Source organism: Python bivittatus, unplaced genomic scaffold (assembly GCF_059951505.1).
Source record: "Python bivittatus isolate LINGU-HERP-01145 unplaced genomic scaffold, Pbiv_v1 ctg000850_np1212, whole genome shotgun sequence".
NCBI classification, from domain to species: Eukaryota; Metazoa; Chordata; class Lepidosauria; order Squamata; family Pythonidae; genus Python; species Python bivittatus.
The window spans coordinates 28,792,299-28,808,810 of NW_028277112.1; the positions used below are offsets into that span (position 1 = coordinate 28,792,299).

At 37.2% G+C, this 16,512-nt stretch overlaps 2 protein-coding genes across 4 annotated transcripts in view; both read left to right on the forward strand.

Moving 5' to 3' along the window:
- ADAMTS19 (ADAM metallopeptidase with thrombospondin type 1 motif 19) overlaps positions 1-3,931 on the forward strand; it is a 109,988-nt gene extending 106,057 nt beyond the window's left edge. For 2 of the 3 annotated variants that reach the window (XM_007422289.3, XM_088129837.1), the window contains exons 22-23: positions 469-646; positions 2,372-3,931. In XM_007422289.3, the coding sequence (XP_007422351.1) occupies positions 469-646; positions 2,372-2,523 (330 nt within the window). In that variant the 3' untranslated portion in view covers positions 2,524-3,931. Of the gene's footprint in view, positions 1-468; positions 647-957; positions 1,226-2,371 lie in introns of all 3 variants that reach the window. The other variant, XR_003086542.2, reaches the window with a different exon arrangement.
- A 2,827-nt stretch (positions 3,932-6,758) lies between these two features.
- On the forward strand, positions 6,759-12,624 carry MINAR2 (membrane integral NOTCH2 associated receptor 2). Its single transcript, XM_088130067.1, has 3 exons — positions 6,759-6,923; positions 10,081-10,326; positions 12,421-12,624. The coding sequence occupies exons 1-3, from the start codon at positions 6,759-6,761 to the stop codon at positions 12,595-12,597; spliced, it is 588 nt and encodes a 195-aa protein (XP_087986193.1). The 3' UTR covers positions 12,598-12,624.
- Positions 12,625-16,512: the final 3,888 nt, after the last annotated feature.

Sequence of the window (16,512 nt, forward strand, 5' to 3'; positions counted from 1 at the left end):
AGTGACTTGTATCTAAGTGAATAAATGCCAACTGCAACTCTTTGGAAACTTCCAGAATTTGTATTCCTGTTACCAAAGACAGAAGTGAATTCATATCCCATTTTTATATACATCTTTGAACAAAATTGTGATTGGGGAAATATATCTATGACTTCAAAAGTGATAAAATAGGAGGCTTTTGGACCATTCCTTTTTCTAATTGTTAAGCCACAAGGTATTCAAGAGTCCACTTTATTTATTTATTTATTTATTTATTTATTATTTATTTACAGTCGCATCCATGATGGAATAAGAACCATGATACTGTGCCCAACATAATAGAGATCATGTTATTTTTCTGATGGTTTTAAATCTGTTCTTGAGAATTGAATTGCTATTTCTTAATACCCAGGTTGAGATTTGGTTATATAGGCAAAAAAAGCATTTTTCCCCCTTATACAGTATATGTGCATCTTATATTCTTTGCAGTGTTCCATCACCTGCGGAAAAGGAATGCAATCACGAGTCATCCAGTGCATGCACAAGATCACAGGAAGGCATGGCAGTGAATGCTTCTCCTCTGAAAAGCCTGCAGCCTACAGACCTTGCCACTTGCAGCCATGTAATGAAAAAATTAATGTGAACACTATTACATCGCCTAGGTTGGGTAAGTGACTGCAATGTCATATGAAGATGGCTATTCTGGTCTTCTCCTGCCATTTTCACATAGATAAATTATGTTTATCCAGCTCTCCTAAGATCAAAATTCTGGCTTCTTTTTATCTCAACTGTGAAAGCAACATTAAGTCTGTGTTCCAGGTAACCCATCTGACTACATACAGTTACAACATAGTCTGTGTGTAGTAAGTGTGCTATATGTGAACTATCTGAGAATTATAAATGGACAATATAATGAATCATCCTTATAAGGGTCTAGATTTAAGAGGCTTCTATATTTCTCTGTCCCCAACCCAACAGGGTTGGATCACAGGTACTTTTGGATTCAGAAGCAACAACCACACAAGTATGAGGCTTATTTCAAGGCAGTATGAGAAAATAACAAAAGACAATAAAAAGCATTCAAGAATACTGAGGAACATAATACAATAAGCAATCAGAATATTCAAGAATACAGTCAGAGAAAGAAATACCTGACACTCATTCTGCCAGTCAGGGAACCTAAAAGAGATGGTGGCAGGAGGACTCCTTCAAAGCCAGCATATGTGCAGCATCTTCTGCCAATCAGGTCTGCATTGAAGTTCTCTCTCATGGTGGTTTCTTAACAGCTTATATAGTTTCCAAAGCATAGTTAATCACACATGTTTTCAGTGACCTCACTTGATTTTGCCAAGGCCAAAGAGGATGTTTATCTTATCTTGTCCTTAGAATGCTTCACCTACTCCTGCCAAAAATGAGACTATCCCAAGATCAAGGAGTATTTATTTATATCAAGTGGCACTGAGACCATCTCAAGGTTTTCAGTTGAAAATAAGAAAGATCTTCCTACTCTACACATATGTCTTATACTAAGGACAGGACAAAAGAGGGTATAACCCTATAGTGACTAAAATAAATGCTTAATTCTCTATTACATACTCAACAGTTACATGGAAATATAAATTCTCTGTACTATGCACCTAAGGGAAATAGATATACACTACTATCCAATTCCTCGTCGCCAATCTTCTGATGAAACCACTATCATTCCAGTGCCTTATGTAGTAGATGATATACAGAGGTTTTAGTAGAGAATTCTCAAGAATGGGCATCTGTTTTTTCCAGCAAAAATCTAGAAGTTAATCCCGTGCTGTAAAGTGATACTGAATCCTAATAACTTGCTTAGAAATCGAGCCTTTGTTTCTAAATCCAAAAACACCTTTTGATATTTTTGCTGGATTTCATTCTTAGCTTGTTGTTTCGTAGCATGTTATGTAAATTTAAAAATTTTAAATATGTGGCATCTTTTTGTGCAGCTTGTGGGTGCCATCTTCTTTGGTATCTGACAGACTTCTTGGGAACTTGCATGCTGTAAAGAAAAGCAATAATCTGTGTTTCCAACCACAATTCTGGAATCAGATATTTTTGGAAAATAAAACAATAGCTGCAGCCCAATATTATGTTTAGAACCGTGCCCACTTGCCCAGAAAAACAAGGCCAATAACTAAAGGAGGTGAAGCATCAGAGAGCAGGATGTGATGGGTGGCAACCATATCTATCTTATTTCTGCTAGACGGGTGTTTTGTGATTAGACATGCTTACCATTACAGCTATTTTCTGAAAGTGCCCATAATATGCTCTCAAAATTTCAAATGTGCAAACCAACCAAAAAGCTTGAGGATCTCTGTTTAATAAAGAGCCTTACTGATATCTCTGACCTTGTTTTATTTCACAGCTGCCTTAACATTCAAGTGTCTGGGAGACCAATGGACTGTATACTGCCGAGTGATACGAGAGAAGAACCTGTGTCAGGACATGAGGTGGTATCAACGTTGCTGTGAAACATGCAGGGACTTTTACGCACAGAAGATGCAGCAGAGGAGTTGACCCATGGCAGGCAGGCTCATGGGCTCTCAGCTTTTCACAATCACGTTATTTATAAACACACACACGCTTCTTCAGACCAAATATTATCAGATTACATATAATTTAATCAAAGTAATTTATTTTTGCCTGCCAAGACATTTTTTTTAAAAAAATGGTTAAATAGCTTTTGTTTTGGTTTTATGCTCAGAGTTTCCATAATTAAATTTTATATGAATTATTTTGGATACATTTATGAGAAGTTTTTCTAAAAATACTATTTTAAATGTTTATATTCAATAGGGTAAGCAGCTGTATTGGCATACGCCATCAAAAAGAGAAATAATTAGTGTACACCAATAAGTTTGCTAGTCTTGATCACTTGAAATCAAAGGGACTTAAGCCTACTTAACTGCTTACTGCATTGGATAATAAACCATCATGTTACCCTGAATTTATTTTCTATTTAGGTGAATAGTTTTGCTCTGTATGGAAATGAAGTCCTCTTTATTTTTATTTTTTTAATATTTTTGGTGCTCAGAATCAGATTGACTTCAGAAATTTTGCAACAGGTTTTGGAAATCCATTCATACTTTACCAAGGGGTATATAACATAAACTGTTTTTGGAGATGTATTTATGTAGCAAATGTAACACTTGACTCAGCACATCCGTGAATACAGTCAGTTTCCTAGGCTAACTTTTCATCTGTTGTTCCACCAAGATAATCGCAAGAGTCGATTCTGGGAAGTTGTGGGTAATTTTCATCAACCCTCTTCATCATTTTATATATTTCCTGTGTGAATGTACTCTGGAGATTGTTGAAACACCTTAAGTTTGTAAGAGCTCTCTGTGTCCTTAGAAACATTCTATAGGAAATGATCTACTGTAATTTATAAATTTTTATATCAAAATTAGACAAATATGGCAAAGTAGGCATTTTAATCATGTGAACATATACTTGAACACAAGTATTGAAGCAGTTAAACACTGTAAAGATTTACACTGAATCTCTGTTGCACTGCTTTATGTAATGTAGAGTAACACCTTTCTAAAGCTTGTAACATCTTTTGAAAGAAGTCTTTTAACATGTCATTTGCTTTTAAGTATACCAAGCAAAAGGCCGGTGCCTAACCTGCAGTGTTCACATGTAATCTCTTGGACTTTTACCAGTGGGAGAAACCTAATACTTAAGATGAATTGGGCTACATTTTCAGGTTTTAAAAAGTCTTAGAAGATACTTCTGTGATAAATTGTTTTCATTAAAAAAAAACTTTATTAAAAATACACTTTTACAATTTTGTGAAATGTGAACAAAACACTTTCCTTATGAGAAAATATTGTACATGAATCACTTGATTGTTACATTTTCAATAAATATAATTAGAGATGTATAAATATATATTTTTATAAACTCCATTTATATACCTTTCCATATTCTCTAATGTTTGTTTTCTGTTCATAATAAAATCAGAAGAGAGAGTAAGAAAAAAAAAATTAGACATTGAAAAGCAGAAACTGCCTTATTTTGAATTATACTAGTGGTTCAGACACAGAATTACTACAGAATTGACTGGAAATAAGAACAATAGATAATTTTACTTTCCAACCATGTATGTTTTCACTGTAAGGTCTTTCTCTGCTATTGTTAAAGTGCTTTCCACTCATCTTTAAATGAGCTAAAAACTATAGCAGCATGAAATTTGCCACCTCTGTTGCTGATACACATCCTGCCTGTATTGCATCTCTCCTGAATCACACCCAGTGGTGCGGTCCTGGTTATGAGGGTGCAGCACCTGATATGCAAATCAGTGGTTGATTCCTCTAGCTATGCTGCTCTCCCTCTTCAACATGTCACTCACTGATGGGAAAAGCATCTCCCAGTCACAACACTGCTATACAAATGGGGCAAATCTGACTGTAGGACTTTGGTATCCTTAAACTCCTTCCCTTCTTCCTGCACCCTGTTCTGTTATAGCCCAAGCTGAATAAAACAAAAACAAACATATCCAAGTCATGAAAGCAGCTGAGTTACAAGCCCCACTATTCTTTATATAAGTAACAAATGGCAACTTCTAGATTCCTCCATGTTCTGTTCAAGAGTTCATTTCAGAAAGAAGAAATGTGCATGTTCATGTTAGCCTGAAATGGCTAGTAAACACTTCACTGATCCCATCTCCTGACTTCACTTCTGACATATTGGGTGGCCAAAGTGTAGCAAATTTTACTCACCTTGCAGTTATTGTCAGATGCTGTCCGCTTAATAGGGAAAATATTGTGTATTATGAATACAGTTAAGGACAACTTGATCCTATCTCATTCATGACATGGGATGAAATGAGATGAAGGCATTGCATGACAGAAAAAAGAACTCACGGAGGCAGGTTTGTACCATGGTTGGGTACAGTTGGGGGAAGGATATAGATGATTCTGCAAGCAAAACCTACCCTAAGATACATTTATCTCATGTCCTGTAAAGCTTTCATACCTAAATATTTTGTTTATGTAATACAATTGTATACAATCACCCAACTCTCAATAACTGAGCGCTTCACAAAAATGAAAAACAATAACAGCTACACAGCAATACAAGAAGAAGCAAAGATTGCAGAAACAGGCAACAGCAAATACTCCCAATCCTTGAAGGGGGCTACACCTATCCTAGCCAAAGCCTTGAGCAAAGAGCCAGGTCTTCAAGGCACTCCAAAACATCAGCAGGGTGGGAGCCACCTGGATCTTGGGGGGAAGCTTATTCAGTAGGCCAGGTGCTACAACGGACAAAGTGCGCTTCCAGGATCTCGGTAGATGGCATTGTTTAATCAAAGGAACCTATAATGCACCAATCCTGCTGGATTGAAGTGGCTGGACAGATACTAGGAGAGAGGTGATCCCTCAAGTAGCTGGGCCCAATGCCATTTTGATTTATTTTAAAAAAATATAACATTTCAGGGATGACCATGGGGGTGGGGGTCAATGATATCAAAATGGTGGGTGTTTTTACATGTGTGCAATGTGACACATGCTAGAAGGGAGTAGGCCTTAGATCACCGATTCATGCCCACACCTGATATATTTGACATAAATCAATCTCTCTCTCTCTCTCTCTCTCTTTTTTTATCCTTCCCAAGGGGAAACATTAATTATTGGTTTCCTTTTTGTGGCTGGAGCAACAGTTTATTTATTTATTATATTCTAATGAAGATTTGTTTTGGCTACAAGAACTCAGTAACTAAGCCTTCACAGCCACTAAAAGGAACAGAAATTTAATATTCAGGACACTCATACCCACAACATAACAGACAGTAGTTAGCCAGCTGGTTTAAAAGAATCATGCATGAATAATTCTATAACTCTGGTGAGTATTGAACGCAACTCATATCTTTTGTTCATGGGAAAAGGCATGAATATTTGTAAGGCTATATTATGTTGTATGGAATTATTTTAATTCTGCTCCTGATTGTGAAAAAGTAGTTAGCCACAAAGATTAGCTCCATATATTTTTTTAAAAAGCCCAAAGTAATGAATATAATTATAGAGAATTAATCTATTTTGTGCTCTTGCCACAGCTGTCCTGCGATGCAACCCAGTGCTCAGAAAAATCATGGAAAAGGAAAGGTGACTAGCCATCTGAAGAGCCTTTCAATGTTGAAAGCAACATGAAAAAGGTCACCAAATGTCTGTTATCTAACATAATCATATAAATATTAAAATTGTGTTTTTTTCCAGCAGATCTGGCAATGTGATATTGTATTTAGTTAGATGGTGCAGTGCATTTATCTGTGACTGCTCCTCCTCTCACAAAGCTATATCAGACCTAATAAGGAACTGCCTTTTGAGAGCTATTTAGTTTCCATCTTGTAGAAAGGTCATATGCCATGTCAGTTTGCAATCTGGATTACATCAAAATCACGCTGCAAATCAAAGCACTTTCCCCTGCTTGCTACAGAAAATTCATCTTAGTTAAATTGGCTGAGTTTAGTTGTCTTAAACTTTTAAACCCCAAAATGCTACATAAGGGTACTGCGGCTGTAGGTTCAAATCATCCACACAGGTATTGATAACCATATTTGATGGACTCCTTTATAGCTTTCCCTGCAGTTTGTGCCGGCAGTAGAAAATGAGCTTGCTTGGCATCCAAGAAGGTCAGTTACAATTTCAAGCACCAGAAAAGCCCTATCTTTGTTCACTTAATTAATTATAGAAAGCAAGACTAGCTGCTGGGAGGAATAACTTGCATTCACTAAAAGGTAAGGGAGAAAGATGGATTTCTCTGCATTGCCGAACAACAACAGCCCCGATAAATTCCTTCAGCTAGATGTGAAGTCCTTAGCAAAAACATCAGCCTTTTTACAAACCTGGTTGGCAAATTTTCCAGAAGCACCTTTTCCTGAAGAACAGAAGTGGCACAATCGAGTCTATTCACAGGTAAGTAGCTTAAATTCCAGGCTTGCTTCTAATCTGATGTAATGAGGCACTGTTGTCACGGAAGCAGAGTTTCCAAACAGAGGTTCTGTATCTTTTGGCAAATATGCTTCTGTGCTTTTGACAAAAGAATTCAATAGCAGATATATGCAAGGCAATTGCATCATAGAACATTTTGTATTTAATCTAAAGGAAACAACGAAAAGTGAGGAACTGTTCTCTCCCTCAGTTGCTTCAAAATAATCATCAGCTCTTTTCTTTTTCTTTTTTCTCCCCCCTCCCCCCCCCCCACAACTGACAGGTTTATTGTTTTGGGTGGAGACATTTTCCATTAGGAGATAAAAGATGATAGGGTAGAGAAGTTGCGTCAAAATAGAAGTGACAGTGTCGTTTAGCTCTCTCACTTGAATTGTATGAGTACCAAACCCAGGGGAAGAATCCTGCTTTCAAAACTTCTGTGCGCATCCTGAACCCACAAGGCTCAGGTCTGCAGCCACCATTGTGATCTTTTGCTGTCCTGATGCTTGCCAGACTGCTGAATCCTGTACATCAGTGTTTCTCAACCTCGGCAGCTTTAAGATGTGTGGACTTCAACTCCCAAAATTCCCCAACCAGCTTACATCATAGCAGTTGAACAAGATTGCCCTGATATGTGCTAAGGGCCATCAAGCACAACTTCAGAATTTTCTTACACTAAAATATCCTCAAGTATGCATATAAAGCCAAACTTTCCACCTAGATATGTTGACATCTTGTCTTTGGCTGCCATATTTTCATGGATCTTAACCAGTAATAGGAGCTTTGTTGTGCTCTTTTGGCTCAACCCAACCTTTTTTTTTTTTTAAAGAGCTGTACTAATAGCTGGATTTTATATTTTTGAAAATAGAATCTTGAATCCAAAGGAATCCAGAATTATCTATTTGGTGTTTTGTTTTGTTTTTTCACTCCAGCAATCCTAGCTACAATCTGAAATCTTTGCAGTATGCAAACTTCTATTTCAAACCAATATGTTTTCACCTAATGCTTTTTTATCTTACTCTACCAGATATCAGAGGGTAAAATAATCCACAAATAATACTAAACCTAGCTGAGTTTTCTTTCAGTGCTGTGCAAAACCCTATGCACACAAGTATTTCATCTTATCCAACTATCCATACATGAATAGCACTTTGAAGTTGGAACTCTAATACAAAAATATTGTTAATATAGCTAAGATATACTAATTAGTTTGGAATAAGTTTATTCTTAATTATAGTTTTCCAAAGACCTTTGAATGTTTTGTCCAAATCAATTTCTCACATTTTAAATGTAAGTTTTCCAACAAAAGATTTACTGTTTATGGCCTCGGGCCCTGAACCATAGTTGAAATTACTCCAATGCACATTTACATGTAAAAATAATTAAAGATTTCTCGGAACAAATGCTGTGCAGATGTTTGAGATAAAAGTGGTAAAGTTCTCCAGGAAGTGATACATCCTAGTTTTACTGGGCAGAATGGTGTTATTGCATTGGCTTTATACAAATACATGGTACAATTGTATTGGATATACCGTGCTGAATATGGGAGACTGCACCTAAAAAAAAAAAAAAAGACCTGGAACTGGAAGGTATTTTTATGTAGTGTGGTGTAGTGGTTAAGGTGTTGAACTAAGAACAGGGAGTCCCAAGTTCCAGTCCAGTTTCAGCCGGTCACACTGTCTGTCAACCCAACTAACCTCACAGGATTGTTGATGTGGGAAAAAAATAAAAGGAGAGAACACTTTGTATGTTGTCTTGATTTTCTGAATAAAAGGCAAATCCAATCCAATGAATGAATGAATGCCCAGTGTTAAGATAGGTCAGTATTATTATGGAGGCTGGAGTGTTATGAACACATTGCTCCTGGAGGAAAGGCAGGATATAAATAGAAAAAATAGTAATCATTGATCAGAATACTGATAGATTGGCCTGTAAACACTTCTTATTCTAAAATAAACATTCTATATAAATACATATTCAAATAAATATTGAGAGTGCCAGTTTGGTGTAGTGATTAAGCCTTCAGACTAGAAACTGGGAGACCGTGAGTTCTAGTCGTGCCTCAGACACAAAGCCAGCTGGGTGGCCTTGGGCCAGTCACTCTCTCTTAGCCCTAGGAAGCAGGCAATGGCAAACCACATCTGAAATCTTGCCAAGAAAACTCCAGGGACTAGTCCAGGCAGTTGCCAGGAGTCAGCACTGACTTGAAGGCACCTATACATATACATACTGGTTGAGCCACTGTCATTGAGATGCAAAAGGTTAAGTACAGTCAGCTCTTTACCTGGCACTGAAATAAAGCCAGTATGATTTCCTGGGAGTAATGCATTGGCATTCCATAATTTGGATGTCAATGCCAAGAAGGTGGTCTCTTGGGTCTCCTCCTTAATGTACAACTCTCATTGAGGGGACTCAAAGGAGATGTCCCTAGGTGGAGCTCAATTTGGGCTGGGGCGGTCGGGGGGAGATATACAGGAAAGATATACAGACAGAATTGCAGAAAAGTCTACTAAAATAACCAGGGACTTTGAGCAGCTCCACTCTGGAATGGGCTACAATGTTTAGTTTAGAGAAAAGGCTAGCTCAGAGGCAGGTCATCATCATGGAGGCATGGAGACACTTGATAGGTGTCAAGCCATGTATCAGACTATGCATGGCATAGAGAAATGCTGATCAACCCAGAAAGTTGCAAGTAAATACGCTTCCTTGAAGTGTCTGGGCAGCCATACTGAACCCACTGGAGGGTGATTACCCAAGCACTGAAAGAAGATGGGGACTTTGTTCCTGCCAATATGCTTTGTGAAGTACCCCTTAAAATATCTACTTCAGCCAGGATTACAAATTAGTGCTTTGAAGTATTTGTTCTGCATCATGTCTTCATACCAATTTTAATCTGAATGGCATGAGTGGTTGCTTCATCATAGGCAAGGCTTCCCTCTTATTAAAGAGTCATTCATATTTGTCCAATAGCTTGACCCAGTTACAAGGAGAAAAAAGTGGTATTGTTTCCCTCAACGGTATCTTTTCAGTGCCACTGACTGATCATTTCTCTGAAGTAGTTTCTCTCAGACTACATCCTGAGCATAAGGTTGATCTTTAGGGAGCTGAATAATGGCTCTCTTTTATTGTGTGTATTTTCTAGAGAGAAAAGAAAAACATCCAGGAACAACCTGTTTGGCAACGGGCCCCGCTTCACCCAGCAATGATTGACAAAGCTCTTGGAAAGCACATTACGGCTGTCACTTTGAAATCAACCATCAAAAGCAACCCTCTCTATGATGGGGTCCTTGCCGATGATAGTTGGGAGAAAAGGAGAAATAGTCCATTGTGGATGGTCCAAGATTATGATAGGCATTCCCTCAACTCTAGCCTGCCTTACTATCTAAAGGTACAATTCCCACTACTACAGAAACAATAATCTGTGATTCTATGCAACTGAAGAGTGAGGGGGGAAAAGCACAATAATTATAGAATAAAAGAGAAAAGTGAAGCAAAATGATGGGCTTGGGAACGGGGTATACTATCCATTTCTCCTTTTGGAGGTCAAAAGGTTAGGCAAGATGGCCTATCTTTCACATCAAAGAATCTGTCAAAGGGAATGGACAGTATTTCTCAACATGGCTTTTTAAGTGTCAGGAAGTACGGGTCTGTTGACTTAATACTGGTTTTCCCCATTAGCAACTTGAAAGTATAGTATTACCACTAACCCCATGGCAGTTTTATTTAGTATTTAATTACAACAGTACTCAAAAAAATATACAAGGACAGAAAGCAATATTTGTGGTTTCATTTCATTTAGTTTACATTTAATTAACATCAAAATTAAATACAATTTGTATGATTACTCCTACAGATATAATAATGTTCCCTTCTATTGTCTCACATGTTACAATTTAGTGAAATTTTTGGAAATTCCCTAAAGATTTGGTGGGGGGGCTACATATGGCTATCCATCTCTGCTTTAAGAATGCAATGTTCATACGTAAGAATGTGAAGATAAAAAATAGACTGAAACAGTAGTATAATATTTTTCCCCACTTTTCCAAATGCTACCAAGGTTGACACAATTTTTGAAACCATGTTGGGATCCACTCAAATCACCAGATTTCTTGAAATGGAGTCAACAGACATGTAGTCTTGTTTGATACATATACATATTGATGTCATCAAGCAGGAAAGGAAGTTGCTTGACTTGTCTAGATATAATGATCATGGTGAACCAAATAGGTTCTTATGGTTGATGGTGCTTCACCTTTTGGATTTTTTTCTTAGGAAAGTTTGTTTTATTTGCCCTTAAAATGTTTTGAGTCCTAGACAAGAAGAAGTCTTTTCATTGGCCCAGACCATTTAGATTTTTTTCAAGTTGCAGATTTTAACTTTCATTGTGGCCTAGCCTTAGATCTTAATTTCTTGTATTATTAAAAAAAAAAAACAACAAGAAAGAAGGAAGGGGAAGAATTTCTTTTATAGAAGGAGCTTCTCTATATGAAGCAAAAACAAAGATGCAATGTGTTTAATTTTTTTTTAAATTGTTGTAGCTCATTTGTGAGTCTCTAAGCTAAGACTGGGTTTCAGTGCTTAGCAAATAAGTCAGCAATTAATAGACGATCTGCCCTATGCCTCTCTTTGGATGGATAAAACATTCCAATATAGGAGAGTATAAGTAGCTCAGGGTTGAACTGTTTGCAGATGTTTCATTACCCAACTAGGTAATATCATCAGTGCACTGATCATGTTACCTAGTTGGGTAATGAAACATCTGCAAACAAGCAACCAAGCTCAGAGAGCACCAAGGATTCCACAGATAAAACTTTCTTGTTCACCTAGCCCAGGATTAGCAATTGGTGTCCTATTAATTCCATGCTGCTTTCTCAGCAATTCTGTGACTTCTGTCGTCCCCCCAAATGCATCCAGTAGAAGCCATGATGACATTGTTATGTCGTGATGTTGTTGTGCAAATGATACAAATTCTTCATTCACGTCAGTTGTATGATGAAATGCATATGCATCTGATGTACATGTGATGTCAGTTGACCTTTTCCCTCCTGTGGAAGCCCATGTCCTCAAGATAACTCCATCAAAATTCAATGTGATTTTTCATTCTTTAAAAAAAAACAAAAAACAGTTCAGTAGCTGCATTAACCTATTTACTGAAGATAGAAATGAAAAGAGATACGTTAAAAAAAAAGAAGGGGTCTCCAATTGAAATCACTGAAACATGGTTATGTTGTTCACAAATACAAAAGGTCAAATATAGGTTATCAAAACAGTGTAGTCCACAAATACAAAAAGATTATTCACCCCCCATCTGAAACATAAGGCAGGGAGACAGTATGATTTTATGCCCATGGCTAAATACAGTTACTGTACGTATGTTGCATTCAGGAAAGGGGATGTGATTCATTATTAAGTATACAGTGATAGCCTAATTATATCTAATTGTGGTCCATGCATAAGAAAATTCAAATTAATTTTCTTATAGGAAAATCCAAACGATTTACAGTACTGGATGGAAGATGTTTACACTCCAGGATACGATACCTTGTTGAAAAAGAAAGAGAGAGAAGGAAAACAGTCCAGACACTGTCTTATCATGCTCCTTGTATTGCTAGTTGGCACCGTGATAGCTGCTGTAACAGCCTGCATCGTGTTTATCTGATAAGCCAAATCCAGCTATTAAAGCTTATTGCACAACACTTTCCATTTTCTTTTACATTTCTTTTACTAAAACGTTACTACTGTTGAGATAAATAAAATAAGTCAGTCTTGTTTTAATTTGATTCCCATGATTTCAGAAGGAACTACAGTAAATGCAACTAACTTGATCTGGGTCCAATTCTCTCATTTGCTTTTCACCAATGATCTATAAAATCTCCTATAGCAAGGCAATCTAAAATCAACAAGTGATGATGGCTTTAAGTTTACATCTGAGGGAAAACATTTGTTAATGAATCAATGTAATATATATTACTCTACAAACTTTCCTCAGAAGTACTTTGGAATTGCAACTATTCTGCAGATGTAAAATGTCCATCTGTCATGGGACTCTAAAGGTATTGATGTGGTTCACACATTGCCTTGGATCATAATGTGGTACATTTTTAAAAAATAAATCATGGCTTATGGCTTAGTGTGTTTTGTGAATCCGAGTAATTGTGGTATATTCAACAGATAACAGTTATGCTAAATTTATTTATTTATTTATCAAATTTATATAGCGTCCATCTCACAAATGTGACTCTGGGTGGTGTACAATAAGGTGAGTTAAAGCAATTAAAACAGTTAAAAACATTAGTCACAATTACAAATAAAAATAGAATAAACAATAAAAATAAAATGATGGGAGATTGGACCAGGATCCTACATACAATATAATCATCTTGCAGGGTCCCCATTTCTCTGGGATCCTCAAGCCTGCTGAAAAAAACAAGTTTTCAGGGCTTTCCTAAATGCCAGTAGGGTTGGGGCCAACTTCACCTCAGGTGGAATGATGTTCCACAGGGTGGGTACCATGGCAGAAAAGGCCTGCCTCTTGGGTCCTGTCAGATGAAGCTCTTTAGAAGACTGGACCTGTTACACGCCCATCCTGCTGGACATGATGGGATGGATAGGTGTAACTGGGCAGAGGTGGTCCCTCAAATATCCCAGCCCCCTGCACACATAACTGCCCGCACTGCCAGATTTGCACCAGCTGAATCTTCTGGATGTTCTTCAAGGGTAGCCCCATGTGGAGTTTAATAAATAATTCCCAGCTTAATATACTATGTGAATCCTAAATTTTTTAATAAAAAAATTAGCAAAGGCATAAGCCTATAGGCAACATCTTCCTACCTCAGACAGGGCCCATCTGGTTTCACAAGCAAAGCTTGGAAACAAGAAGCCTGTCCACTACTTTCCCTCAGCAACTGATAGATTTTTTTTTTTTTGACCTTTGCAAACTTCTTTATTATCGTGGCTAAAAGCTACTGAAAGGACTATGGTCTGGCCTCCAACTCAATTGGAGCGAATTAAGTCCGTGTTCATTGGCATATCTTGTCATCCATAGGTCCTACAACTAAATTGCTATATCTGGTAAATACAGAAAGACTTTCTTTTATCTGTGTTATCTGCCCATCAGTTTTATTGGGCACCAAATGCTGGTATTAGGAAAGACAGAAACATATTCAAAAACTCAGTACATACCATTTTGTTTATATTTTTAAAGCAAACCATTCTAATATTTTATCTTTTCTGTATCATGAAGGTTCTCTGACACTTTGGTAATTCTGACTAAATGTCTGTATACTTTTAGCGATATTAGCTTTTATGAGATTAGAAAAGAAAGACAAGCTTTACGCCTCATTGGCTTGGTTCACATCTTCTTTAAAATCACTTAAGCTACTGCATAGATGCATTTTATGAGAACAGCACCTGAAAATTGGATGACTAGAAATATGCCAAATACTACACAATTGCAGTAGATAGAATAAGATACAAATCAGGTAAAAAATTAATTATAGGCTAATTGGCTTCTTTTATCATGGATTATCTACTCACCTACCCTTCATAGCCTAATTTTTGCATATTAGAATCACTAATATGACTCTAAATGATTATGCTCAAATGTTAGCTTTAAGATGTGGATTTTGAGAGAAAATAGTTTAGTCTGATGTACTTTGGTGAATATATGAGAACATGGAAATGAGCCCAGGACAGCAGCAATGTTTGCTCCTATGAAAATTTCAGTTCTTCTACGTTTCCACTGAGTTGGGCCAGGATTTTAGAACATAAAACCACTTTGGCCTTAGGCATTTCTTCTGGTTCTAACCTCTGACAGATTTGTGTTGTGTGAAACACCAAAGGTTAGGGTATTTGACTCTATTTATACAAGGGCAAATTTTTGAAGGAAAATGTTGACAAAGTCTCAGTCTGTCGCATCACACTTCAAATCCATTGTCTCTGGTTGTGTCATTAAGCCCTCTAAAATTGGTCTGCCACTCTTATCTGATAAATCAAAAGCAACACAAATGGAATAGAAAGTAGAATTTCACAGCAGAAACTGGAACAGATCTGAACTCAAGGAAGGTAAAAATAATTTATAGTTAAATAATTAAATAAAGCATAGGGGCAATAACTTGTATAATAGTGTAGAAATTGGGTTGCGGTTCATTATAACTTTTTAAAAAAAGAAGTGTCCCATGAAATGCTAAGAAATGTGTACTGAACACTGTGGAACATTAACTTGCATCCATACAAAAGTTGAACAAAAAGTCTTCACTGACTTTTCTGCTCCTTGCTACAACATTTGTTTTAAAGTGGACAACAGGACATATTAAAAAGAGATCTGTTTGTGTACATAACTAAAGCTGATGGGTGGAGACCTAAAAACACAAATGTTGTACTTTCCAGGAAGGCAGCCAATAATGAGCATTTCTTAACAGAGCTTTGTGTATGTGGGAGGAGGGGGAGGGGGAGGGGGGAAGGAGGGGAGGGCTGCATTTGAGAGTTGGGATACCATCTTTTTCACCTTTAAAGCTCGAACTTGAAGTAGTTTACATTGCTGCCATCTAGTGAAAACTGGTGGACACTTTGGAATTGAATTTGCATGATTTGCCTGCCACCTAGTGATATGATTACATCTGCAGTCCAGAATAGTGCTTCCTCAAGCTTTTATGTTTTGTAGATGATTACGAATATATAACAAATTGCTGCTTTCTACTTAACAAACAAGCTGGGAAAAATGTTTTCTGTTGCTTGCTTTACTGAAACTACCAGAAAGACTAACTCCAGGGAATTACATATGTTGGTTCTATATGTTACGGGAATTACAACCTATAAAGACAACCCTGGATAAGCAAAATACTTGATGATGATGATTGGCTTAGATAAAGCAATTAGCATGCTTAATCAAGACACAAAGCTAGTTCCAAAAGTAGGCACCATAGTGGCTTTTTTATGTAAATGGGATAACATCTATCACCACAAGCAGGAACGTTCTGTGTATCTGATGGCACTGGTAACTGAGAAGCAACTGCCAGCTGAGTGGGTGAAAGTACTACTGGTGGTAAATTAGGAGCTACTACTGTGACTACAGTCGCATTGGTTGCAACTTCTTTCTGTACCCTAGTTTCTTCAGTTAGTCAATGTGTCATGTTTCAGCCTGAGAAGATTGCTCAGTTTGTTTTAGCTGTTTGTCCTGAACATTGCTTCTCATTGCTTCAAACTTATACCTACAAATAACATTGCTAGTATTCGATTAGTTTTTTTATAGGTACTTTTTGTAATTTACAAATAGGGCATGTGCAAGCTTTTGATTCAATGTGACATTTTCTGATATTGTAAAGCCTTCTAAAAACTGAACAAAACTTTCAGCCAATCCATTTGTAGTTGGGTGATATGATACTATTGTGGTCACTGGAAATACCCCTGGACACTCTGAACCTGCATCCACCACAGTTAAAAAAGTTGTGGCCATAAATGGCCCTGCAAATGGCCTTTGTCATGACAAAGCTGGCCATCCCCACAGGTGAAGTGGTATGCTTTCTGGGGTCATTTGAACATGCTGGCAAGCTGAACAACTCAAAGCTATTCAATG